We start from the raw sequence: 25,834 nt of genomic DNA on the forward strand, positions 1-25,834 counted from the left end.
CTATTACTATTGCAATGGACAATTCTGCATTCTATACTCTGAGTTTGGGGCCTCATGTGTAGGTTTCTGCAGGACTTCATTTGTGGAATAACTGAGGGTATCTATTTCATCCCCTCCCCTTCAAGGCAGAATCACGGTCTTATTCGCTGCAGTATCCCCTACTCACAGGACAGATGTGGTGTCAGCAAAGTTCAAGAAATGGTAGTTTGACAAACAAAGCAAAACAAACAGCACTCCTAAGTGCTGTTCCTTGCTCTACACCAGGCTTGGGGGTGGTCATGCTCTCTGGGCCATGGCTGTTACAGAGCTGGGCTCCTTGAAAGCAAAAAAAGAAAAAAGGGAAATCTGCAAATAACAGAAACAACACGACAGTGCTCAGCTGTCAGAAGAAAAGTCGGTGCAATTGGATAACCATCGAAGCCAAAGGAGCAGCCAGCAAGGCTGACTAGACCTCTGGGATGGGCTGGCAGAATGCCACGTGGGTTCCTTGGTCTGTACGAGGAGAGTCTTCCCAGAGGTGAAGGTCAAGTGAAAGCCCCTGAAACTTGTCCCCACCCACCTACCTCAGCCAAGATAGTAGGTAAAAAAACATCACCTAGCAGGGGAAATGCAGAGATTAGTGCTACCCATGAAGATCTAAAGCATATGGAGTTGGGGGTGGACCTCATCATATCCCTGATGAATTCATCAATCTGACCTTAAAACAATACAGAGAATGGTAGTGGACTGCTGCAGACTCAACCAAGGAGTAGCCCCAGTTGCAGCTTCCGGGCTGGCGTCCTTGCCGGCATGGGTCGGCATGGCCTCGTACCCATCCGCTGGCCTGAGATCTGACCATTTGTATGAGGAACTGTTGACATTCACAGGGAAAGACAGCCACTCACATTTATGGTCTCGCCCCTGGCCAGTGGTCCCTCTCCCACCTTTGTCATCTTATGGTCCATTGGTTTACTATATCAATGACATCCTACTAATCTGGCTGGCTGAATGAGAAGTAACAAGTAAATGAAGACCTCGGTGAGACATAGGTGCTCCAGAAGGTGGAGGATAACCCCTGTGAAGGTGTGGGTGCTCGCCACCTCAGTGGAGTCTAGCGGTCTGGGACACACCAGGACATCGCTTCCAAAGGACAAATGATTGCATCTTGCACACCCCATTGCAGGGAAGGAAGCACAATACCAGAACCTACTCTTTGGGTTCTGGGGCAGTATATTCAACACCTGAGGATTCTGCTCGGACCCATACATCTCTGGGCAACATAAAAGCTTCCAGCTTTGAGTGAGGCTCACAGCAGAAAGGGGCTGTCCCCTAGGCCACAGGAACCGTGGACCCTGTCATATTAGAGCCATATGCGGTGGGTAAAGATGCTGTGTAAAATTTATGGCAAGCCCTTGTGGGAAATCCTGCTGGATTCCAGGATAATCTGCTATGCAGCAATAGATGACTAATACAATCCCACCCACCATCTCTTCTCTGGCTTCTCCTCAGCAACTCCCAGTATCCCATCTCCTGTCCAGAGTCCTCTGTTGGTGCCTTCTATGTGCTCAGGTTTCCCAGGTCTGAGGCTTGGGCTTCTCTTCTCACTGCACTCACTCGCTGGACGGTGCAACCACTCTCAAGATAATCTACAGCCACAGCCCGAACTCTCTCTCAAGACCTGAACATTAAATGGCCTCCTGGATTATCTCCACTCAGGGCCCACGTTCAACACAGCCGGAAACAAACTTCTCCTCTTTCCCTCCTGCACTCCCCATCTCAGAGGTGGTGCCATCATCCACCTAGTCTCCCAAGCCAGAATCCCGGTGTCTTCCTGGGTGCTTCCCTTCTGCTGTCCTCAATACCCAACGCCAGTAGATTCTACCTCCTAAATGTCTCTTGGAGATTTCCAGTCCTCATGATCCCTCCTACACCTACACGGGGTTCCATCCAGAGATGCTTGTTTGCTGCACAAAACTACTGAGATCTGGGCGCCTGGGTGGCTCAGATGGTTAAGCGTCTGCCTTCGGCTCAGGTCATGATCCCAGGGTCCTGGGATCGGGTCCCACATCGGGGTCCCTGCTCCTTGGGAGCCTGCTTCTCCTTCTGCCTCTCTCTCTCTCTCTCTGTCTCTCATGAATAAATAAATAAAATCTTTAAAAAAAAAAAAAAAAACTACTGAGGGCTGACCGACCTCCAGTCCTGCCCTGCTCACCAAGGGACCTGCCCTAACCTGAGGTGCTTGTATAATTGGAGAAAGAACAGCAGCAACAGCCTCCAGCTTGGTTCAATCCACCACCACCCAGGAGCAGCCTGAGGGATTCCCCCTTCCTGGGCATCACAAGCTGTTTAACCAAAACTACAGAATTGCTTAGAGATCCCCGTTGTGCCATGCCCTCTACATCTTTACAAATGACGTTCTTTCTATCTTGAACGCCTCCGCATCTTTGCTTTCCTCGGTGAAAATAACTCCTACTAAAACATCAAATTGTGGCCTTCTACAATCCTGGAGCTGTCTGGGTGCTCTAAGTATTCAACCTGAGAGCTTTGGGAGTAGTTGAAAGAGAACTTCTGCTCACGAGACCTCAGAAAACAGTCCTCAGTTGCCTCATCTGTAAAACAGCCACAGGGCGAGCGAGGTCACGCAGGCGGCAGGTGGGGCTGGTCCCCACTGCCCCCACCCGCAGCTCCAGCTCCCACCCCTTTGCTGGAGGTCAAAGCCGCCCTGCGCCCGGGTGCTCGCCAGGCCGGCGGGCGGGGCGCCTCAGAGGCGTGGGCGTGGCCTCCTTCTTTGGCCCGCCCCCCGGACACGCAGATGGGGCCTACGTCATGACGCAGTGTTCCTTCAGACGCTTCCCGGGCCCGGGAGGGTCACGTGAGCCGGTTTTCGCGCGAAAACTAGTTGCTGGAGTGGCGGCGGGGAGTGTGGAGCTGTGATGGCGGTGAGGGCGCGGGTGTTCCCCGGCGGCCTGCGCGTCTGCCGTGCGGGAGGGAGGCGCGGGCGTGGGGCGCGGGCGGGTGGTCCCGGCGAGCCAGCATGTCAGCGTGGGCCGGGGGCGCGGGCGGTGCGGGCGCGCTCGGGGACCTGGGGCGAGAGGCCGCGCACTTCGAGTCCTCAGGCCCTCGCCCCGCTCCGCCGCGGCCGGATCGGGCCTCCAGATGGGGTTGGGTCCCCGGGCTCTGGTTTGGAGCTGATTTCTCCCCTTTACTCCTTCCTTGCGGGGTCTGCAAAGCCAGCGGGCCCCACGCCGCCCCAGTCCCCCTGGGGATGCCTCCTCCCGCACCAAGCTGGGAGCTCGAATTCCCTAACCCGAGCTTAGTGGCCTACCCGACCACCATCATTTACTTTACTCCGCACCTGCTTGTGGGGCGCCCTCTCTATGCCTGGCGCCGGGAGTACACAAGACAGATAAGGCCCCGCATCTTCGTGCACATATTATTGTAGTGTTTTTTTGTCTCTTTGTCTTATTTATTGTCTGTTCTCTCCACCAATCTGTAAATTCCGGATCGCTATGTTTTGGTCACTCTCATGTTCTGTCTCCTGCCTCAGTGTCTTGCATATTGTGGGTGGGAAGCCATGCTCACAGGAGAGGAATGTGGGAAGAGTAGAGAAACGGGTCCATAAACGAATGAGGTATCCTTAGTGACTTGTCATGGAGAAAACACAGGGAAATGTCAGTGCCTGGAGTATTTGAGGATGTGATATTTGAGCTCGTTCCTGTGTGTTGAGAAGCCATTGGCTCAGAGAGCTCACAGGAGAGCATTCCAGGCAGAGGGAACATGAGATGCAAAGTCTTGAGGCTAGAGGGGTTTGGAGTGGAGTGGGGGAGAACAGGGTCACAGGTGGAGAGGACCCCCTTTAGGATGCTAAGTCAGCCTTCACCTTCTCGGTCCTCTCCTGCAGGAATCATCTGAGTCCTTCACCGTGGCATCCAGCCCAGCCCGGCGGCTGCGAAGTGATCCTCTCACCTCCAGCCCTGGGCGAAGCTCCCGTCGCACGGATGCCCTGACCTCCAGCCCTGGCCGTGATCTTCCCCCCTTTGAGGATGAGTCTGAGGGGCTTCTAGGTACAGAGGGACCCCTGGATGAAGAGGAAGAAGATGGAGAGGAGCTTATCGGAGATGGCATGGAGAGGTATTTTCATTCAAAGCGGGGTACTCAGCAGATAGTTTTGCAGAGAGCCCATTGTGTATCCAGTGACCTTGCTTTGGGTACAGGGGAAGCAGAGGAATCAGTATCCTTGCCCATGAGTGCACCTTGATGCAGGATCTAGGGGGAACAGACAAGTACAAGGAATCACAACATAGGCCCAAGTAACTTGCTGTATCATAGACTGGGCCCTAAGGCCTGGGTAAGCCTCAGCTCTCTAAGATGCGCACCTCAGGGGATGCAAGGAGTCTCCCGTGGTGGACCACATCAGGGATGCCAAGGATGACTTGGAAGAACAGGAAGCAGGCAGCTGAGTGTTTTTCTGCAACTTCAAAGAAACCGGGGTGGGGGGGCAGAGGGGGCACCTGATTAATTAAGATTTTGATGCAGTTCAGAAAATATTTATTACACCTGATCTGTACCTGGCCCTGAGTTAGATATTTTCACACTTAATAATAAAAATAGAAACATGTATTAAAGGTTATGAGACTTAATGGTAAGGTAATGGAGTAGGCTCTGCAAGGGAGCAGGGTTAGATTTCTCCTGCTGCTCTACCCCGTATTTACAACCAGGATTTGGTAGATATGCTAGTAGTAGAATTGTTTGAATGCCCAGAGCCTTATGAAGATTCTCCTTTGGGGCCTTCTTTTACCCTGACTCAGGGGTTCCAAACATGGTGTCCAGGCCATCCCACAGTCCATGGGGTGAGCCACCGGAGGGACTTGCAAGGGCTCCCCGGACCTTTCGGATCTTTGCTTTAAGTCCCATCACCCCAGATGATGAGAGCAGATGCGCCGTATGTGCTACACTATGGAAGGAACTGGGAGCCTTTGGACAAATCAGCCAGCTCTGAAGTTTTTACGTGAACACACGTTTTGAATTCTCTTCGGCATATATCTAGGGATGGCATCGCTGGCTCATATGTTTAACTCTGTGGTTCATCTTCTGAGGAACCGCTAGACCTTTTTCCAGAAGAGCTCCACCATTTTACATTCCCACGAGTGGTGTATGAGGGTTCTAGTTCCTGTGGTTCTTGCAGACACCTGTTATTTTCTGGTTTTCGGTGATAGCCATCCCAGTGGGTGTGAGGTGATGTCTCATGGGGTTGTTTTTTTTTTATTATTTATTTATTTGAGACAGAGAGAATGAGAGAGACAGAGAGCACATGAGAGGGGGGAGGGTCAGAGGGAGAAGCAGGGTCCCCGCCGAGCAGGGAGCCTGATGCGGGACTCGATCCCGGGACTCCAGGACCATGACCTGAGCCGAAGGCAGTCGCTTAACCAACTTGAGCCACCCAGGTGCCCCCTCATGGGGGTTTGATCTGTATTTCTCTGGTGGTTAATGATGTGGAACATCTGTTTATGTGCTTATTGGCTATTTGTATATCTTTGGAGAAATGTCTGTTCAGATCTTTTGCCCATTTTATGATTGGATTGTTTGATTTTTTTTTTTAATATTATCGAGTTGTAAGAGGTTTTAAAATTTATTCTGGGTACAGGTCCCTTATCAGATATGTGATTTGCAAATATTTTTTTCTCAGTCTCGCTATTTTGAAAATTTATTTTTTTTAAGATTCTATTTATTTGAGAGAGAAAGCAAGCAAGAGAGAGAGAGCACGAGGTGGGGGAGCAGCACAGACAGAGGGAGAAGCAGACTCCCCACCAATCAAGGAGCCCAACGCGGGGCTCGATCCCCTAGGACCCCGGGATCATGACCTAAGGTGAAGACAGATGCTTAACCAACTGGGCCACCCAGGCCCCCCCTCCCTTTTTAATGGTGTCTTTTGAGGCACAGAAGTTGTTAATTTTGGTAAAACCCAATTTATTAATTTTTTATGGACCAATTAGAATTTCACTGAGGACAGAGGACATCTCGTATGACTTAACATTTTCTCAACGAGTCAGACAAATACGTTTTAACTGAGAACATTTAAGAATTCAGAAATGGATCAGCCCACACATTTACCTGGCTCCTCTGGGATCTGTTTCTGGCATCAGCAACATGGGATTACTTACTCTGAGTTTATTCAAAAAAAGAAAGAAAAGGTAGCAGGTCCCCCCCAATCACCATTTACTCTGAAAAAAGGGAGAATTCCAGAGGATTGTCTTGGGGAGGTAGTGTGGTATCAGAGAACAAGCCTGAAGGTTGTGGTTGGTCTGTGTTTTGACACCCAGCTCTGCTGAGTGGCTCTTGGCAAAAGCCCTGTCATCCCCATAATCCTGTTTCCTCATCTTTCAGATGGAGTAATGATGTCTGCCTCCCAGAATTGCAGGGAGGAAAGCCGTCCTTGCTCTCAGTGGGTTCTTTGTCCAGACAGCATTCCCCTTCAGATACCTGACAGGTGACATTGTGGAAAACAGGTCCTTGGAGGTGTTGGAGTAGCTGAGAGGGTTGAGCCAGTGGGCAGGCATTTCTGAGAAGCTGGTTTGGCTGATGTCAATAGAAGTCCTTCCCAGTACTTCAAGGGGTTTGACGTGGCATTGTCTGGGAGGGGAAGGTGCAGGGAGAATTTCTGTCCTGTTGGGGAGCTGGGGCTGGCTGTCTGAAGGGCCTTTCTGCCTGAAGGTTTTCTGGTTCTTCAAATTTGTTTCTTCTTGGTTGCTCAGAGCTGTCTGGAGGTCCCCTCCCTCTGTTTTTTATTGTGGTAGATACACATAACACAGAATTTACCATCTTAATCATCTTTAAGTGTCCAGTTCAAGGGCATTAAGTACACTCTCGTTGTTGTGCAACCAATCTCCAGAACTTTTTCACCTCCCCAAACTGAATCCTATCGTATTTGTCCTTTGTGATTGGTTTAGTTCACTGAGCCCATTGTCCTCAAGATTCACCCACACTGTAGCACAGTCAGACTTTCTTCCTTTTGGAGACTGAATGATATTCCATTGTATGCACAGACCACACTTTGTCTCTGTTGGAGATCCTTTTGGAGCCTTTGTATTTCTTGCCTGGGGACTCTTCTGGCCTGCCCAGGCTGGAGTAGGCCCAGTTCCTAGGCCCGCTTTTGTTTTGTTTTTGATACTAACGGGGTCTGTTTTGGGGCTCCCTCAGGGACTATCGTGCCATCCCAGAACTGGATGTCTACGAGGCTGAGGGTCTGGCCCTGGACGATGAGGACGTCGAGGAGCTGACAGCCAGTCAAAGGGAAGCAGCAGAACGGGCCATGCGGCAGCGTGACCGAGAGGCCGGCCGGGGCCTGGGCCGCATGCGTCGCGGGCTACTGTACGGTAGGCTCAAATGTCTGCACCTCCAAGGGTGCAAGGCTGGTCCTAGCTTCCAGAGCCTCGGGGGGCTGGAAAAGGAGTTCTGGGGAAGGCAGGTGGAAGGTGGTAGGAAAATTTCACTTGAGGGTACCCTTTTGGCCCCCAGACAGCGATGAGGAGGATGAGGAGCGCCCCTCCCGGAAACGCCGCCAGGTAGAGCGGGCCACAGAGGATGGCGAGGAGGACGAAGACATGATCGAGAGCATCGAGAACCTGGAGGACCTTAAGGGCCACTCCGTGCGTGAGTGGGTGAGCATGGCGGGCCCACGCCTGGAGATCCACCACCGCTTTAAGAACTTCCTGCGCACCCATGTGGATGGCCATGGCCACAACGTCTTCAAGGAGCGCATCAGCGACATGTGTAAAGGTGTGGCTTCAAGGTGTCCCCGCTGCCTCTCTGCTCACCACAGTCTGCCTTGCAGAATTCTCCCGTAGGGCGTCATTCACTTGGGCCTTTAACAGCATGTTTAATAGAAGTATGAAGTGCAGGGAATACTGAGCCACTTGCCTGTTGCTGGACAGGAGCTAGCACCTGAAGCCTGAGATGTCCGTCATCAGGCAGATACAAAAAGTATTGCGTGTCTGCACTAGGACGCTCTGCTGGACAGCTGAACCACAAAAGTGTCTGACGTGCTTAAAAGGTGGCAGATTTAATGTAGAAGTCTGGATTACTACTTTAGTCAGAAAATAGCACATTTCTGTGGACAGGAATTAAAAGGAGGCATGTGGATCTTGGTCCACTGCTGTACACACCACTCCCTTTTGTCTTGTATTTGATGCAGTTTATTCAAAGGTCCTTTTAGGCATTTTGAGTTTGCAGTCCTCCTGCACATATCGTTTCACTTAATGTGATTTCATACGTCGTGTGATGTCCGCATTTTAGATTGGGAAATTGAGGCTTAAGATGTGTCACTTGCCTGAGTCACACAGCTAAAGCAGGGCAGGTTTAGAAGTCAGGGCTGGGGTTTTCAGCTCCAAGTCAAGGATGGGCGGTGGGGGGCAGGCCTTTCTCCTTGCACAGGGAGAGGGAAATTGCCTACCGTGTCCCCGGCTGAGCTCTGTGCTTAGTCTTTCTTCCCGCCTCCAGAGAACCGCGAGAGCCTGGTGGTGAACTATGAGGACCTGGCGGCCCGGGAGCACGTCTTGGCCTACTTCCTGCCAGAGGCGCCGGCAGAGCTGCTGCAGATCTTCGACGAGGCTGCGCTGGAGGTCGTGCTGGCCATGTACCCGAAGTACGACCGCATCGCCAGCCACATCCATGTGCGCATCTCCCACCTGCCTCTTGTAGAAGAGCTGCGCTCGCTGAGGTGAGCCAAGGGCAGGGTGAGCCTGAGGCTCAGCACCCTGTGGCTCAGCTTCGTTCAGGGGAGCTCCAACAGAGCCATGGGTTTCTGGGCGGGCTGGCTGTGGCCAAGGATCGCCCTCCCCGCCTGGCACTCTGGCTTGGACCAGGTGCAATGGTGTGGATCTGGTGGGATCCAAGTTTTCTGGATCCACCTCACTTAGAGCGCTGACCTCTGGAGGGCATGGGTCAGTCATCGGTCTCCAGGCCTCTGATAGGCCCTCTTGTCCCTGCAGGCAGCTGCACCTGAACCAGCTGATCCGCACCAGCGGGGTGGTGACCAGCTGCACGGGCGTCCTGCCCCAGCTCAGCATGGTCAAGTACAACTGCAACAAGTGTAACTTCGTGCTGGGGCCCTTCTGTCAGTCCCAGAACCAGGAGGTGAAGCCGGGCTCCTGCCCTGAGTGCCAGTCGGCTGGCCCCTTTGAAGTTAACATGGAAGAGGTGAGAGTTCGTGCCTGCTGGTGGCTGCTCTTCCTGTCTACACCGGGCCTGCCCCACCTCTAAGGCACTTAGATGAGCGTGGCAGCCCCCAGAAATGAGATGGACTTGTGCACTGGCCATGCCCTGAGGTGAACCAGATATGTCTGGCCAGCCTGTTTAGTTTGGCCCATGGGGTGTTTTTCAAGAATTCAAGCCAATATTTTAAAACCAGGGCATTTTGTTTAATATGTCAAAGTTGATGGTTTTTCTTAAAAAAAAAAAAAAGGAAGTTCTGGTAAAACTGGGCTCATTCCTTGTTCAGCTGTCTCCTTAGTAAGGCACCTGCTTTCCCATCCCTCACTCCCATGGGGCTTCCCCTTGGCATTTCTTATACCTTCCTCTCTGTGGGCCTCTCGTTAGGGGCCTCTGGATTATAACTAGCTTAGACATTGCTGTGCTGGATTCAGGAGGCCCTGCTGAAAGCTTCTGGGCTGTTTGCCTTTGTATTTGAATGATTTCATCTGTAGAGTCGGGGTCATCGCAATACCCTCAGGGGATGCCCCGTTTACCGCCTTGCTGCCGTGAATGCCAGTGGCTGAGCTCTCAGCACTCTGCACCTCTGAGAAATGCCCTAGCTGGGACGTCCTTACCAGAAAGCATCTGAGAGTTTCTGCTTGTGGCAGCCCACAGCCGAAAACAGACCTGCTCAAAAGCTCAGGTGCACCTTGCCTTGGGGAGGGTGAGCCCATGCCTTTGCCCAGAGTCTTCCCCTGCCTGTTTAGCTCATCCTCCTTAAGAGTCCGCTTTCCCGGAAGCTCCTTGAGAAGGCTCTTACATTGGAGCAGGGTTTCAGGCTCTGCTTCTACGTAAGAAATAATTACAGCTGAAGTTTCTGGAATACTTGCAAGGTATCTAGTGGGTAGGTGATGTATAATTCAGTTTTCATCACACCTTTTGAGGCAGGTGATATTATTGACCCCAAAGTCACCCAGCTAGAAAGAGGCCCAAAGGATTAGAACTCAGGATCCAGAGCAACTGCTTTTTTTTTTAAAAGATTTTATTTTATTTTATTTTGACAGAGAGAGACCCAGCGAGAGAGGGAGCACGAGCAGGGGGAGTGGGAGAGGGCGAAGCAGGCTTCCTGCGGAGCAGGGAGCCCGATGTAGGGCTCGATTCCAGGGCCCTGGGATCATGACCTGAGCCGAAGGCAGACGCTTAACAACTGAGCCACCCAGGCGCCCCCCTGTATGACGTGATTTAACCCTCACTGTGAAGTTGCACTCAGAGCCTTAGCATCCCCATTCCGCAGAGAAGGCATAGAGAGGGGACATCACTTGCCCAGGATCATACAGCTTAAGCCATGGAGCTAGGGTTTGAACTTAGACAGCATGGCTGTGGTGTCCATATGCACCAGGGCTTGGCTACAAGCAGGTGCTTGACTGTCTTGCAGTAAGGAGGCATCCACAGGGGTAGTGGCAGGAGTGGGGACCATCCATGTGTTGGTCACAGCAGTCTCATTTTCTGCTTCGGCTGTCCATTTTCTAATCAGCTGATGGAGATAAAGGAAGCCTATGTGTTTTCCTTACTCATGGGGCTGTGGCCAGGTTCAGGTGACATAATAAGTCTGTGCTTGGAGGAGCGCGAAGTCGGCCATGCAGAGACAGGCCCCTGTGACCTCTGTTTGTCCCACGCAGACCATTTATCAGAACTACCAGCGCATCCGAATTCAGGAGAGTCCCGGCAAAGTGGCGGCCGGCCGGCTGCCTCGCTCCAAAGATGCTATCCTCCTCGCCGATCTGGTGGACAGCTGTAAGCCAGGAGATGAGATAGTAAGTGGCCCAGAAGCAGGCCAGGGAGCCAAGTTGCTAAGGACATCAGCGTGAGCATCTGAGCGTGAGCATCTGCAACCACAGATGCAGAGAGGGTTACTGGCAGCGGGAGGGTAGGCTGAGGTCACTGGGAGGAGCCTTTCCTCCTTGTAAAGGACTGGCCGATTGGAATGTGGGGGGTAGAAGTTTTGCTTTGGTCTTCCGGGTTACTCATCTCGCTGTCTGGCAGGGAGGAGTTGAGGAGGAGAGATCGGACGGTGGAGGCAGCGGGGGGAGGACCCTGGCCCTGAGTCTAACCCCGGCCCGGCTCTCTGGGTTGTGTCCCCTCTCCTAGGAGCTGACTGGCATCTACCACAACAACTATGACGGCTCCCTCAACACGGCCAATGGCTTCCCTGTCTTCGCCACCGTCATCCTAGCCAACCACGTAGCCAAGAAGGACAACAAGGTCGCTGTGGGGGAACTGACGGACGAAGACGTGAAGATGATCACCAGCCTCTCCAAGGACCAGCAGATCGGGGAGAAGGCAGGTGGAAGTCCAGGCGGGATTGTCATGCTTCCAGAGGAGGCCCCAGAACCATGGTCCTGATTCCCAGGTCTTGGGGTCTGGGCTCCGTTTCTTAATTCTTTCCCTTCCCAGCATTGGCTCGATCAACTTGCCTTGATCTGGGGGGAAGAGGGGGCTGCGCTCTGGGGGAGGAGCTGGAATGCTGTCTTCGGGGACCCACCCCTCGACAGGATGGGCCCAGCTGTGATGAGGAGTCAGTGGATTAATCGAGTCGAGCCCAGGCTCAAAGCTGAAACAGGTGGAGCAGTAGGAATAACTCATCTTGTGAGGGTATATCCCCTGGTGTCAGACCAGGGGAGGACCCAACACCCATTTCTCTGGGAAGAATGCTATCCCAAGAGGGTTTTAGGGTTTTGGTTTTTTTTTTTTAACTGTAGACATTTTTGCTGAAGGTTGGAGAGCTAGGGATTTAAGAGCCAGACTCTCAGTTCGGGTCAATCAGTGCAGGCTCCATTTGGCTTACTGAGCAAATGGCATCCTTCCCTTGAGGGCAGGGCCACATCTGACGCACTCACCTCCATTACCTTCACTTGGGCCACCGAGATTTGGGGTTCCACCAGGAGAGGCAGGGGTTTCCCCAGCCTCGGGAGGACAAGAACTTCATTCTGCCAATATACCCAGTCCTTGAATACATTGTAGGCCGTGTTCTAGGATCGTGGTGGGAAGTCAGACACAGTCCTTTGCTTCCTGGGACTCATAGTTAATCAGGATCCCCGATAATAAGAAAGAAAACAAAAACACAGGATCTTTTCACTTAATCAGTAACATGGGAAGAAAGCCACAACCCATGATTCTTTGCTGCCTACTCTTCCCAGAGGAAGATTAGCACTAACACGATGGACATGTTTTCAGACTCTTCACTAGTATTTGAGCCAGTCTGTCCAGGGCTGGCGACCCGGCCCTCGCCGCTAACCTGGCCCGCATCAGCTGTGTGCTTGTGTGCCCGAGCTGCCGAAGGAGCAGTGTGCTTCTAGAACAGTTCGCTAGTGCCCTCTTCCCCTCTGCTGCAGTTCTCAGCCACTGCTCTTCTGCTCTGTTGAGGAGACGGGAGCGGCAGCAGATAGAGCGTGGGAGGCAGGATGTGCTTGACTTCAGGCTTTGGACAGGCCAGTCCCTGTGTATGCCTTGCGCCCCGGACTTCCAGAACTGCCCCTAGTGGCCCTAACATAGAAGGTTCTGCCACACTTTGGTGTGGTGATAGCTGCTGTCTTGTCTGCCTCTTTGTCCACACAGCTGACTTTGCCAGGCAGACGTGTCCCCAGCATCATGGTAGTGACTGCTCAAGGTCAGTTACACCTGCACGCTTACACCGTGATCCCCTCAGGGTTGGAGATGGTGACTTCTAAACAGAGGTCTTTTAGAAGGATCTAGAGGGGATCCTTCTAGAGACGATGACATCTCTGTAGGACACCTTTCTGAGTCCCGTCGGGGAAGGAGGGCTGGGTGATACGAGGGACTGTTGATCTGTACTGACCGCTTTAGCCCACTGTCAGGGTGGATATTTTTACCAAGAACTTGGACAAAGACAGAAACCACACTCGGCAGTTTTGGGGACAAACTGAAAGGATGACAGGCTTGTCATGATGGGGCTCATTTGAACTATTTAAGCCAGAGGTTTGCAATTTGGTGGTCTGTGGACCACATGCAGCCTGCCGAGGGGTTTTGGTTGGTTGGTTGGTAGGTGGTTCTGTGTTTCCATTTCTTTTTTGTTTGCTTTTCTTTTTGAATTGGTTATCCTTTAGGAATTGAGATTGCACATAAAAATCTGGAAACCCCGGTTTTTGGCCGTCCAAGCATCCGTCAGTGCTAGGTCTTTGTTTCTGTCCAGTGATGACTGATGGAGAGAGCTAAGTAAGGGGCAGTTGCCCTTGCCAGTGGGGCACGCTCCCTGCTGTCTGTCCCAGCCACCCCCTGCTCTGTCCTCTGCAGCCTGATGAACTCAGCTTGCCTTCCGGCCCATTTGGTTTTGTGAGCCCTGGGCGCTGACAGGTAGAAATAGTCAAGGGATAAGTGCCGTGTCTAACACTTAGATTTTAAAGAACTAACAGGAGAATCAGACTCCTTAGGTTTGGCTTTTGGCCTAATCATTGGTGTGATCAGATGAGTTGCTCGCCTCTATACGGATGAGCTGACGTAGGTAGCACCGTGCCATGGGAGAGTTGTTACAAGGATTACGTGGATGTGCTCGTGTGAATGGTGCGCTGCTGCGTGCTCAGCAGCTAGCTGTTTTGCACGTCGGTACAAAATTTAAACTAGTTGTACAAAAACTGGATGGGTGTGCCGCCTGGGACAATGGATGTTGAAAGCATAAAGGTCTGTAGGAGGATAAAAATAGCTTTAGGGCACGTTAGACATTTCCTGTGCATTGTCTTGTGCTCACAGTAGCTGTGTGGGTGGGAACTTGGCCGCACTTCGTGTCAGGGCTGTTCTGAGCGGGGTGGGGGCGGGGGCAGGGGATAGGGCAGTGTGTATTGAGAATTAAGAGCATGAGCTTCAGATTCAGAGGAATCTGGGGTCAGGTCTTGCCTCTCTCATTTAGGAACAGACAGTTTGACCAGAGCCTTGGTTTGTTTCCTCCTTTTTGATGTGGGGGAACCAGGATCATTATGAGGGTTAAATGGAATACTTCTTGGCAAATGTGTCATTCCTTAGCAGGTCTGGGTTTGAGTTTACCTTTTTTTTTTTTTTTTTTTTTTAAGATTTTATTTATTTGAGACGGAGAGAGTGCGCATGAGCAGAGGGTGGGGGGACAGAGGGAAAGGGAGAAGCGGACTCCCACGGAGCAGGGAGCCCGACATGGGGCCCGATCCCAAGACCCTGGGATCATGACTTGAGCCGAAGGCAGACACTTAACTGACTGAGCCACCCAGGCATCCCTGATTCTTCCTTTCTTCCTAGCCAGTACATTTGCCCATTACTCTCTCAGACCAGCTGGGTCAGCGACAGCAGCGTTAGCCTTAGCGTGGTTGCTTCCCTGCCTTCTAGTCTGTAGGGAGGCCCATCTGGATGCAGCAGGTGCTTTGCAGGAGGGGAGCTGAGCCTGGGCAGCTGTGCATAACAGGCGAGAAGGGGGCCTGCTACTCTTGGTCCTGGAGGGAGACATTACCTCATCCTTGCAGGGTGCCTGCCACGGGAACAGCCCTGAGAAACAGTCTGGGTAAAGAGAGGTCAGGGACGGGCAGCCTTGCACACCCACAAGACATCCAGGAAGATGAGACATCCATGGTGGACTGTCTCTCCTGACAGTCCCAGCACAGGTGAGGGTGCAATGGAAGAGTCCTGCATACCGAGCCCTAAGCATCTGCTTGACGTTGTGTAGGTAATTTCCAGATAGTAATAACAGTAACAATCCTATAATGGAGGTGTTACAGGTGCCCGTGTTATTGGTGAATAAATGGAGGCCCAGGTTAAGTAAGCTGCCATGTGGCATAGCGGCTAACGGCAGAGCCAGGATCCCTGTTCACACGGTCTGGTCTGAGTCTGCATGCCAGGGACTGCTCTCTGCTCCCTCTCCCTAAGTTACTGCAGCTCGGGAGGACATATGTGTGTTGGGGCGGTACGTGGTTATGGTGAGTTCTGTGGCCACCCAAGTATAAGTCCTGGTCTGAATATTGAAGTCTTATTACAGAAACTTGCAGACATATACATGGAGTGGGTACAATGAACCCCGCATGTCCTTCCCCCGGGCTCCACCCGCAGCTGGAGTCGGGCCACCCGTGTGTCCTCTGTACTCACGCCCAGTCCCCTCAATGACTGCAACCAGTTCCCCACACAGTGTTTGACCTGCAGCCGTGGATCTGTAACAGGCCCTCCCTACTGCACCGAGCCACAGCACCGGGGCCACACTTTAAAAATGGGTTCGCGGTTCCGTGGTAGCACGTATTTCCTTGGTGTCTGCATTTCCCTGATTATCCTTTTTCTTTTTTTAAAAGTCTCTTGGAGTTGATGTCCAAGTAAGGCCCACACGTTGGGACTGGTTGATCTGTCTCTTAAGTCTCTGTCTTTAGGTCCCCTCTCCCTCTCTTTGTGTGGAAGAATCTGGGTCGTCTGTCCTGTTGAGATTTCGATACTCTGGGTGTTGTAGATGGTCTTTGTCGAACATAGTCCTGGGCCATCTGTTTTCTGTGAATTGTCAATGATGCACATGCATAATCAGTATCCAGGCTGATTTCTTTTTGGGTGGGGTCCGTGGCGAGATGGGCTAGAGGTCTTGTGTTCCCACCGTAGCACCTGGCGTCTCCTTGTCTCTCTGTGATCTTAGCAGCCACTGACGATCCTTGGCTAAACCTACTCATTCATTAGGGGTCGCAAAATGACGGTCTTCTAATTCCAAATCCTCCTTCATTTATCTTCTGGAATGCTTCTGCGTAGAGAAACTTCTCTTTATTAACTATTGGACTGTGCCTAGGTAGAGGTCCTGTAGAAAAAGCAGGATTGTGCTTGATCCTTTTCCTTCATTTACCAGTTTTCAAAATAATGAACGGTTCTCCTCTGAGGTGACCGCTGAGTGTCATCACAGATGAGCGGACTTAAACGACATCGAGGCTTCAGCATTGCAGTGGCCATCGGGGTGATGCCCAGTGGGTCCCTCTAGTTGCCGAGCATGAAGCCCATCGTTCTGAGTCCTATTGGCGTGACCCCGGGTCTCTGATAGCTTTCTTCTTTCTTACATAAGACACTGCAGGTTCTTTTTACACATTTCCTGCCCAGACCTAGGATCAGCCATTTCTCCAAATAGCCCCATGGAAAGTAGAATTTTCTTTCAGTGGTAAATAGTATTGAGAGAGGCCAGCCTCTGTAGACATCAGGCTTGGACCGCTGTGCACCAGTTAATGCAGTTCTGTGTCTCCTTGGGCTGGGTTTTGCAGGAAATGTTAGGGCCAAGGAAAGAACCAGCAAAAGTGTCCAAGTGGAAACTGACCTCCACTCCTGACTTACTATATAAAGTAATGGCAGGAGGCATTTCCGGCTCAGTACCAGTGGTATTGGCACATCGTCTTTCCAGAAGGACCTGCTGGTCCTGCCGCCCCCTGGCAGCAGTGCAGAGTGGCCATCCGCAGGATAAACTGCTGAACCCTGACTCCAGCTCTTAAGAACGGGACGTCTCCCACCTTCATGCTTCAAGGGAGCCCCGAGGGAGCAGTTCTTCCGTCTGGCTGGTGGGCAGGCGGGACAGCTGGATCCAGTGGGTGCCCTCCAGATTTTCAGCACTGACTTTCCTGCTTCGGCGCTCCCTTCCCCGCCCCCCCCTGCCCCCCCCCCCCCCCCCCCGCAGGGCCTGCTGCGGTACAAGCCGCCTCGGTGTAACCTGTAAGGGGGAAGGAGGGGCATGCACTGCTTCTGTGGAGTCCCTCCATGCAGATGGCAGGAAGGTCGAGAACAGTAAAAGCATGCAGGAGATGGAAGCTGCTTCCTACTGGCAAGACATTTCTTTGTTGTCTCTGGTTTCATCTTTAAAAATCATGCAGATTTTGAGATTCTCTCTTTTCTTCTCTCTCTTTCACAAATAGATGTGTCCGTGACTTACCAGTTGAAATGACGACTTCCTGGTGGGCCCATCTCCTGAATGTTCCATATTTATCGTATTTGGCTACCACAGCATAGCCGGGAGCCAGGCACTTGCATAAATTTGTATAAACCTCTCACTTAGGGCCCACCCAGTCCTCTGAATTGGGTTGTGATACCTGTCTTCCTTCCATTTGAGGAGACTGAGGCTCAGGCAGCCACAGAGCCTGTGAGAGGTGTCTTCCTACATCTGTGTTGTCAAAGCCCACCCTCTTCCCACACATGGCCCTGTTTCACGGGCCTGGGTCTTGTCTCCTTTCTGTGACCTTTGGGTAGTCCTTTCTGAAATCTGACTAAAAAGGGGGTCCGACTGACATTCTGTTAAGCTCTAAAGTTCTGTGATTCTCAGGAAAAGCCAACTAATTGCCCCGCCCAAGGTCAGAGGGCAGGGCTTGGTGCTGGGGCCTGGTGGGATTGCGGCAGCCGTGGTGTGGGCATTTTGGGTCTGGAGACATCCCTGTTCCCTGAGATTCGAGCCAGTGGGGGACCTACCGTATGTGGGGGGTTAGCCCAGACTCAGAGCAGATGCGCCCGTTCTCACTGGCTCTCCCTCCCTTGCAGATCTTTGCCAGTATTGCTCCTTCCATCTATGGGCACGAAGACATCAAGAGAGGCCTGGCGCTGGCTCTGTTTGGAGGGGAGCCCAAAAACCCAGGTGAGTGGCATTGGGCGCCACCCCCTTTCGCTCTGCGTTGCAGGTACCAGACAAGGCAGGACTTTGCATTTAAAGGTTGGGTGCCTGGGGAAAAAGTACATGTTACCAGATGGCCAGACCGTGTGTGGCTCGGTCATTGTAGGGAGAGTGTAGCCCGTGGCTATGGTACCTTGGGTGGTTTTAACTATAAAAATAATACATGAATATGTAGAGAGACTTACATCCTCTTCTTAAATTGTTAGAAGTCCCAGAAAGATGGAAGTCCCTGCTGACCACCGTTTCTAATCCAGTCCCCTGCTGGTGGGTCACTCCTGATCAGTGTGGTGTGTGTACTAGTGGACCTTTGCGTGGCCATTCACATAGCCTTACACGTGTACTTACACAATAATACAATTCCATGGCATGCGTGTATTTCTGTTTATAAACACAGTATTTCTTGTACCTGCGTGTAAGTGACTGTAAAATACCCAGCTTACCTCTTCTTGCTCATTAGCATGTGTGGAGCATCCTTTTGCACTGGTGCATACTGAGCAGATTTATTCCCATAAGCGAGTGTATCAAGGTCCCTATAGCACAGCGTACAGAGCTGTTCTTCTCAGTGGAAAACATCTGCATTGCTTCTAGTTTCTTAACTTTCCTAAGAGCGTCTTTATAGTAGCGGCCCTGTGCCCCCATCTCTCTGGGTTCAGTTCTCAGAAGTGGGATTGCTAGTCTTAGGGTCTTGCATCCCTTTCTAGAAAATATGCTTTGCCATCGGCTTAAGCAGACTGAGAAATTAGAGGTAATCCGGCTATGTCTGGCACCCCTCCCCTCCCTTTTATCCCCACCTCCATCCCTGCCTCCTTCAGGGGGTAAGCACAAGGTGCGAGGCGACATCAACGTGCTCTTGTGTGGAGATCCTGGCACAGCCAAGTCTCAGTTCCTCAAATACATTGAGAAAGTGTCTAGCCGAGCCATCTTCACCACCGGCCAGGGGGCTTCAGCCGTGGGCCTCACGGCATATGTCCAGCGGCACCCCGTCAGCAGGGAATGGACCTTAGAGGCAGGAGCCCTGGTTCTGGCTGACCGAGGAGTGTGTCTCATCGATGAATTTGACAAGGTGGGTCCTTGGGCCCCGTGGCAATAGGATTCGGGATGTGTTGGCTTAGCCCTGAGTGGGGGAACAGGTGTTAACGGGATAGTGGTCGGGGCAAGCATCACACATTTGAACCTCCTGCAGATGAATGACCAGGACAGAACCAGCATCCACGAGGCCATGGAGCAGCAGAGCATCTCCATCTCCAAGGCCGGCATCGTCACCTCCCTGCAGGCTCGCTGCACCATCATTGCCGCAGCCAACCCCATAGGTACGCCAGGCACGACGGCCACGGGGGCTGGGGTCTGCCACAGGGAGGCCGGACCCAGAGAGGCCTCGCCTTGGGGAATAGAAGCCTGCAGCATCCCTCAGCCAGTCCCGAGGTCTGAGGAAGGAACTGAGCATCAGAAAACCTTCCTCTCGGGCGCCTGGGTGGCTCAGTTGGTTAAGCGACTGCCTTCAGCTCAGGTCATGATCCTGGAGTCCCGGGATCGAGTCCCGCATCGGGCTCCCTACTCGGCGGGGAGTCTGCTTCTCCCTCTGACCCTACTCCCTCTCATGCTCTCTGTCTCTTATCCTCTCTGTCTCAAATAAATAAATAAAATCTTTAAAAAAAAAAAAAGAAATTAAAAAAAAAAAAAGGAAACCTTCCTCTCTTCCACGGTTCTTGCTGGGGCTGCATGGAAGCAAGTCTTAGGGTCTTTTGTTAAGCCATGTTTTTAGAACCAGTTTTGGACATTTTCCTCAGAAGACAGAAAAATCTAGTGCGTTATCTAAGGTCGGGCGGAGTTGGTTGTTGATCCCAGTCAGCCTGTGGGCAGGGAACTCAGGCACCTCACCCACCTTATTCTAGATTTTTCCTGCTGGGAGTTGATTAGACTTTTAGTCTAAAGGCTCTTTCAGGCAAGTGCTCCAGGAAAGCCCTTTTCCTTGTCTTGTCGAGAATGCCTGGCAGATATAGGTACTGAGCATCCTTCCTTTTCCGAAGTCGTCTTTCTCTTCCGTCCCTGAAGCACCTTGAGGTTGGCAAGAACTTTGTGCTCAGAAGAAGAGCAGATCGAGGGAGCATGAGCCCTGATGGAGAGGTGCCTTTTTGTTACAGGAGGCCGCTATGACCCCTCGCTCACCTTCTCAGAAAATGTGGACCTCACGGAGCCTATCATTTCCCGTTTCGATGTCCTGTGTGTGGTGAGGGACACAGTGGACCCAGTCCAGGTACACAACCCTGTGTCCCGGGGCTCATGCAGTAAGTTCCGGGGACCTTGAGTGAGGCTTGGGGCCTGTGATGAATCAGGCGCAGAGACAGGGATGCCACTTGGACCGCGGTGTTTGAGAGTCAGCCTTGGTTTCTCTTCCTTCACTGGCCCATGTCCGCTGCCCAGCCGGCAGAGTCCAGTCTCTGCCACCAGGCCCTTCTGGCCCGACCACCTGTGCCCACCCACTTGTTAGCGCTTCCCTGCTGCAACCGAGTCCCGGCTTCTCTTGCTCAGACCCAGAATACTGCCGTGTCTTGTCGGTCTCTTGGCTTCCACTCCCACACCCAGTTAAGGCCGCCTCCAGTTGGAAGCCAGCCCATCTTCTGAAAACATAAGGTGGATTATGCCTCTTCTTAACCTGCTGGCAGCTTCCACTGTAACTAGCAGAGAATCCACTGGCCCCGAGAGGCCTCCTCTGGGCCTGTCTCTTCTTGCCTCTCCTCCTTGCTCCCTTCACTTCATCCACTCTGGCCACACCACCCTATTTCCCTCCCTTGCAGCTGCCAGGCCTTGGCCTGTCAACATGCTCTTAGCTCTTCCTGGAAGGCTCTTCCTAGTTGGCTGTATGGCTGAGTCTCCTCAGGCCCTCAGTCCTGTGCATGGTCCTCTCTGTGGTTATTCTGAAAACTGTGTCTGTCTGCTCTCCTCTCACCAAGAGGTGAGCTCGAGCTTTGTCATGTGCACCGGTGACCCCCAGCACCCACAGCTTCCTGGCACATAGTAGGCATCGGATGATACTGTTGCGGGAATGTCATTTTCCAGCACCTGCAGCTTTCACTTCTTCCAGCGAGCCAGCTTACTCCAAGCCAGGTCATGAGACTCACTCTGTGACTTGCCCTCTCCCCTCTTATCTTAGGATGAGATGCTGGCCCGTTTTGTGGTTGGCAGCCACATCAGGCACCACCCCAGCAACAAGGAGGAGGGCCTGGGCAGCACGGGCACCCAGGAACCCGCCATGCCCAACACGTACGGTGTGGAGCCCCTGCCGCAGGAAGTCCTGAAGAAGTACATCATCTATGCTAAGGAGAGGGTCCACCCAAAGCTCAACCAGATGGACCAGGACAAGGTGGCCAAGATGTACAGTGACCTGAGGAAAGAGTCGATGGTGAGGGCCCAGGGCACAGCTGGGTGGGGCGGGGTGGGGGATGCAGGGAGGGGAGCTCAGCAGAAGCTTCTTTAGCTGTGCAGTCCATTAATCTAAGAAGTGCTAGAGCCGGAATGCCTTTAAAAAATGATATGTAGGGCGCCTGGGTGGCTCAGTTGGTTAAGCGACTGCCTTCAGCTCAGGTCATGATCCCAGGGTCCTGGGATTGAGTCCCGCATCGGGCTCCCTGCTCTGCGGGGAGCCTGCTTCTCCTTCTCCCACTCCCCCTGCTTGTGTTCCGTCTCTCGCTGGGTCTCTCTCTGTCAAATAAATAAATAAAATCTTTAAAAAAAAAAATGATACGTAAATACCTTAGCCATTTTGTTTCAGATGGAAGGTAGTGTGCGTGCATTTGTCTCTCTGGGTATGGGGCCAAGGTCCCTTGAGTGTTGGCCACTGGTTAATTTCTGTGCTGACTTTGTGAATCTCACCCAAACATGTGGTCTGAACAAGCATCAGTTCTTTCATAGTGGAGTGAAATATAAAGGCAGCTGGAATGCAGAACTTTTTTTTTTTTTTTTTAAAGATTTGTTTGTGTATTTCAGGAATAGAGAGCTTGAGCCAGCAGGGGGTGGGGCACAGGGAGAGAGTGAATCCCCAAGCTGGCTCCCTGGCGCAGGGCTCGATCTCATGACCCTGAGATCACAACCTGAGCTGAAATCAAAAGTCGGCCGCTCAACCGACTGAGCCACCCAGGTGCCCCTGGATTGCAGAATTCTTGTAGATTGGTAGGTCTCACCCACCTAACCCAGACAGCAGCTTCTTTGTTTTTTTTGTTGGTTTGATTGGTTTTTTTTGTTTTGTTTTTAACCTTTCAACTTCATGAGGTCCTTGGAGAGCATTTGACTTAGTTTTTATACAAACAGCTTTTTTCCCCACTTACGTTGCACGGGTGTGTGCAGGACTTGCGCATGACAGAAACGGGGGCAGCTGGGCTGCCCACGGTGAGCCGGGGGCAGAGAAGGTGCCGGCGGGATGGCGGCAGGCTGCGAGCATGTGGCCACGTAGGAGCCGCTGGCCGCACTGACAAGACCGGACACTGTCCTTCCTGCAGGCCACAGGCAGCATCCCCATCACAGTGCGGCACATCGAGTCCATGATCCGCATGGCAGAGGCCCACGCGCGCATCCACCTGCGGGACTACGTGATCGAGGATGACGTCAGCATGGCCATCCGCGTGATGCTGGAGAGCTTCATTGACACGCAAAAGTTCAGCGTCATGCGCAGCATGAGGAAGGTGTGTGGGAGCTGTGTGGCGGCCACGGCGGGCATCCCGAGGCTCTGGATCCGGGCTCTGCTATCCTGCCTGGCTGCTCGGGCAGGTCGTGACGGGAGCGTGGCGGGGACTGGTCATCCTGTAGTAGCCTTGAGGGTCCTGGTGAGGAGGGGCGTCATTTGACTGTGGCTGTTCCCTGCAGACTTTTGCCCGCTACCTTTCATTCCGGCGTGACAACAATGAGCTGCTGCTCTTCATCCTGAAGCAGTTAGTGGCAGAACAGGTGACGTACCAGCGCAACCGCTTTGGGGCCCAGCAGGACACTATCGAAGTGCCTGAGAAGGACTTGGTGGACAAGGTATGGGCACAGATGGGAGGCGGGCTGCTCTTTGGGGAGCTGTCCGGCGTCTGTGGGGCCAAGAAGTCCTTGCTCCATCATTAAGCGGGCAGGCCTTGGATGGGAGCCATGTATGAAGTGTTCATGATGCGCTGAGCCCCATTCTGTGCAGTTACACTTGACTATGGTGAGTCCTGTTACTGCCATCCCGTCTCACAGAGGAGACAGACACAGGCAACTGGCAGAGCTAAGCTTTCAAGCCCTGTGTCCCGACTCCAGACCCCGACTCAGTTTACCGCCCCCATGAATGGGCCTTAGATGTTGCACCGTGCAGAGGCTCTGCGGCAGACCAGTGGAAGCTCAATTTCGTGGCTCACTTGACGTTTTCTCTTTTCAGGCTCGTCAGATCAACATCCACAACCTGTCTGCTTTTTATGACAGTGAGCTCTTCAGGATGAACAGGTTCAGTCATGACCTGAAACGGAAAATGATCCTCCAGCAGTTCTGAGGCTCGGGGCCATCCACAGTAGCTCGCTGAGATGCTGATGGGGCTGACTCCACACTCTCAGGCTCACAAAACCCAACTGCTGAGGGACTCGGAGAGGGCGTGCGGGTCCCAGGGCTGAACCATCCAGCTCCCCCCACCGTTTGCTGGGCTCAGGCTGGGCTGGGAACGAGGCTGTTTCTTTCTTCAGCTCCACTTACTGCTCCTCGTTCCATCTTGGGTGGGCTCGCTTTGCCAGTGTTCCTCTTTCCCCTGCTTGGCAGCCCACCGCCTACGGAAGGTTGGTCTCCACTTTGTTCCTTGGACCAGAGTCCCTTGTGTTCAGGGTACTGCGGTCCGTTTTAGATGACCGAGCATATGAGGGAGTTACGAGAACTTGTTGCCCTCTTGGTGTGAGTTCCGGTCCTGGATGCTTCTACCGCTTTGGCCGAAGAGCAAGTTCAAGGTGTTCGTAGTGTTTTTCTGAACTCTGTCCTGCAGGTTTCTCTGGGCTTCTGTGAGTAGAGAAAATGTGGGCAGAAGAGCACACATGTGGTGCAGTGCCCTTCCCACCCCCAGGGCCAGGGATTGCTGTGGTCGTGAGATGGGAATGAGGCTTATTCTTGGTACCAGTTGTGCCTAGCAAGGACTGGTTGTCACCATTGCTGTGCTCCTTTGTTTTCTCCTACTAGCCACTCCCCGTCCTCTTGTTGTACTTTCAGTTTTTGTTCCTGTAGTTTTTATTTTTAATAAAATTTAAATAATGGTGGCTGTTGGTCTGAATTATATCTTCATGTCATCACACAGGCTCTCCAGCACTCCCCTTGAAGGCCTTTCCCATCTTCCGTTTTTGGTGTTTGTTGGAGGTAGATTTGTCTGTAAGAGCTATCTTGTTTATGGGTGTGCAAAAAGCAAAAATGGTGTGGCTTTGCCTAGGGAATTCAGTTGGCAGTTGCTGCCTCTGTGACGTCTATGGAATCCATGAGAACCAGCGAACAACTGACTTGTACACCTGGAGGCACTGGAGGTAATCTGGCCCTGCCTCCAAACGGAGCCGTGTTGTTCATCTCCACAGCATCGCCATCTGGCCTCTGCCTGGAAATGCCCAGCTCTGCTCAGCTGCCCTTGGGTTGGGTGGACACCTACAGTTCTTAGTGTTTCTTACCTGAGATGAAGCAGAAATGTCTCTACGGCTTCTCTCTTGTCCAAAATGTCCTTTCTGGAAACTTCCAGGATGAGTCCTTCCTGTGAAAGTCCTGCAGATGTTTGATGAACCTCGTATGTTTGATTTCCTTATTCAGTTCCTTGCACATATCCTGGAGACTCCAATAAGGGGAAGGCCCTGAGGAATGTGGGGAGATCTCTAAGAAAGCAGTCGAGTACTGGGAAACTGAATGGGGGACAAGAGGGATGAGGAAGTGGCCCTTGTAAAGGTGAGATCTTTAGGAAGAAGAATGGGAAAGAGCCAGCCCCAAGGAAAGAGCAGTCTGGCTGAAGTTTGAGGGGTGGAAGGGAGGAGCTGGGGCAAGAGTTGGGCCTTGCAGTTGCGGCCTGAAAGGAAAGATTTTCTTTACACAGAGCATTTCTGACACCAGATGTGTGGGTTCTCCACGCCATTCAATTCACTTTACAGTCACACACTGGGTGGCCCACAATTTTTTTTTTTAAGGTTGTTTGAGAGAGTGCATGAGCAAGGGGGAGGGACAGAGGGAGAGGGAGAAGCAAACTCCCCAGGGAGCAGGGAGCCCCAGATGGACGTAGGACTGGATCCCAGGACCCCTGAGATCATGGCCTGAGCCAAAGGCAGACGCTTAACCGACAGCCCTCCAGGTGCCCCTGGGTGTCCTACAATGTAAGGCAGCTCTGATACGACCTGGAATCAGCATGCAGACCCCACAAGGTAAGGGCTCAGTCCACAGGACTGCACCCACTTCAGACACTGGTTGCAAGTAGTGGGACCCCAGGTCTCCCACACTTAGGTCCAACTTGCCTGCAAATCAGATTCCCATGACCCCCTCCTCAGGTTTGATAATTTGCTGTAACAGCTCACAGAGCCCAGGGCAGCAGCTGACTTGCTGTGACTGACTTGCTACATACTGAGGGGTACAAATGATCAGTCAGATGGAGAGAGACATAGGGTGGGTCCCAAAGAGTCCTGTGTGCAGGAGCTTCTGTCCCTGTGGAGTTTGGGGTGCGCCATCCTCCTGGCACATAGCTGTGTTCTTGTTCACCAACCCAGAAGATCCTTGAACCCCTTCAGTTAGGGGTTTTTCTGGAGGCTTCATTACATAGGCATGATGATTAAATCATTGGCCATTAGTGATTAGCTCAACCTCTAGAACTCCCCTCCCCAGAGGCCAGGGGCTGGGGCTGAAAGTTCCAATCCTTTAATTCCAGGGTTGGTTCCCATGGCAACCAGCCCTCATCCTTAGGGGTTTTCCAAAAGTCACCTCCTTAAGCTCTGGTGTAGTTGAAAGGGCTTGTTAGGAATAAGTAAAGACATTCTTTTCACTTTTGTTACTTGGAGCTTCAGGAGCCAAGATAAAACCAAG

The 25,834-nt window shown here is 52.3% G+C and overlaps 1 protein-coding gene across 1 annotated transcript; it reads left to right on the forward strand.

The window, feature by feature from the left end:
* Positions 1-2,761: 2,761 nt before the first annotated feature.
* MCM2 (minichromosome maintenance complex component 2) lies at positions 2,762-24,051 on the forward strand. Its single transcript, XM_045904200.3, has 16 exons — positions 2,762-2,918; positions 3,881-4,110; positions 7,177-7,352; positions 7,495-7,755; positions 8,476-8,695; positions 8,967-9,174; positions 10,848-10,982; positions 11,317-11,508; positions 17,677-17,770; positions 18,619-18,869; positions 18,990-19,116; positions 19,948-20,060; positions 20,958-21,206; positions 22,300-22,482; positions 22,664-22,819; positions 23,196-24,051. The coding sequence occupies exons 1-16, from the start codon at positions 2,913-2,915 to the stop codon at positions 23,304-23,306; spliced, it is 2,712 nt and encodes a 903-aa protein (XP_045760156.1). The 5' UTR covers positions 2,762-2,912; the 3' UTR covers positions 23,307-24,051.
* The last annotated feature ends 1,783 nt before the right edge of the window (positions 24,052-25,834 follow it).

This window comes from Mirounga angustirostris, unplaced genomic scaffold (assembly GCF_029215605.1).
Source record: "Mirounga angustirostris isolate CCGP_5_RB_7025 unplaced genomic scaffold, mMirAng1.0.hap1 SCAF_1, whole genome shotgun sequence".
NCBI lineage: Eukaryota > Metazoa > Chordata > Mammalia > Carnivora > Phocidae > Mirounga > Mirounga angustirostris.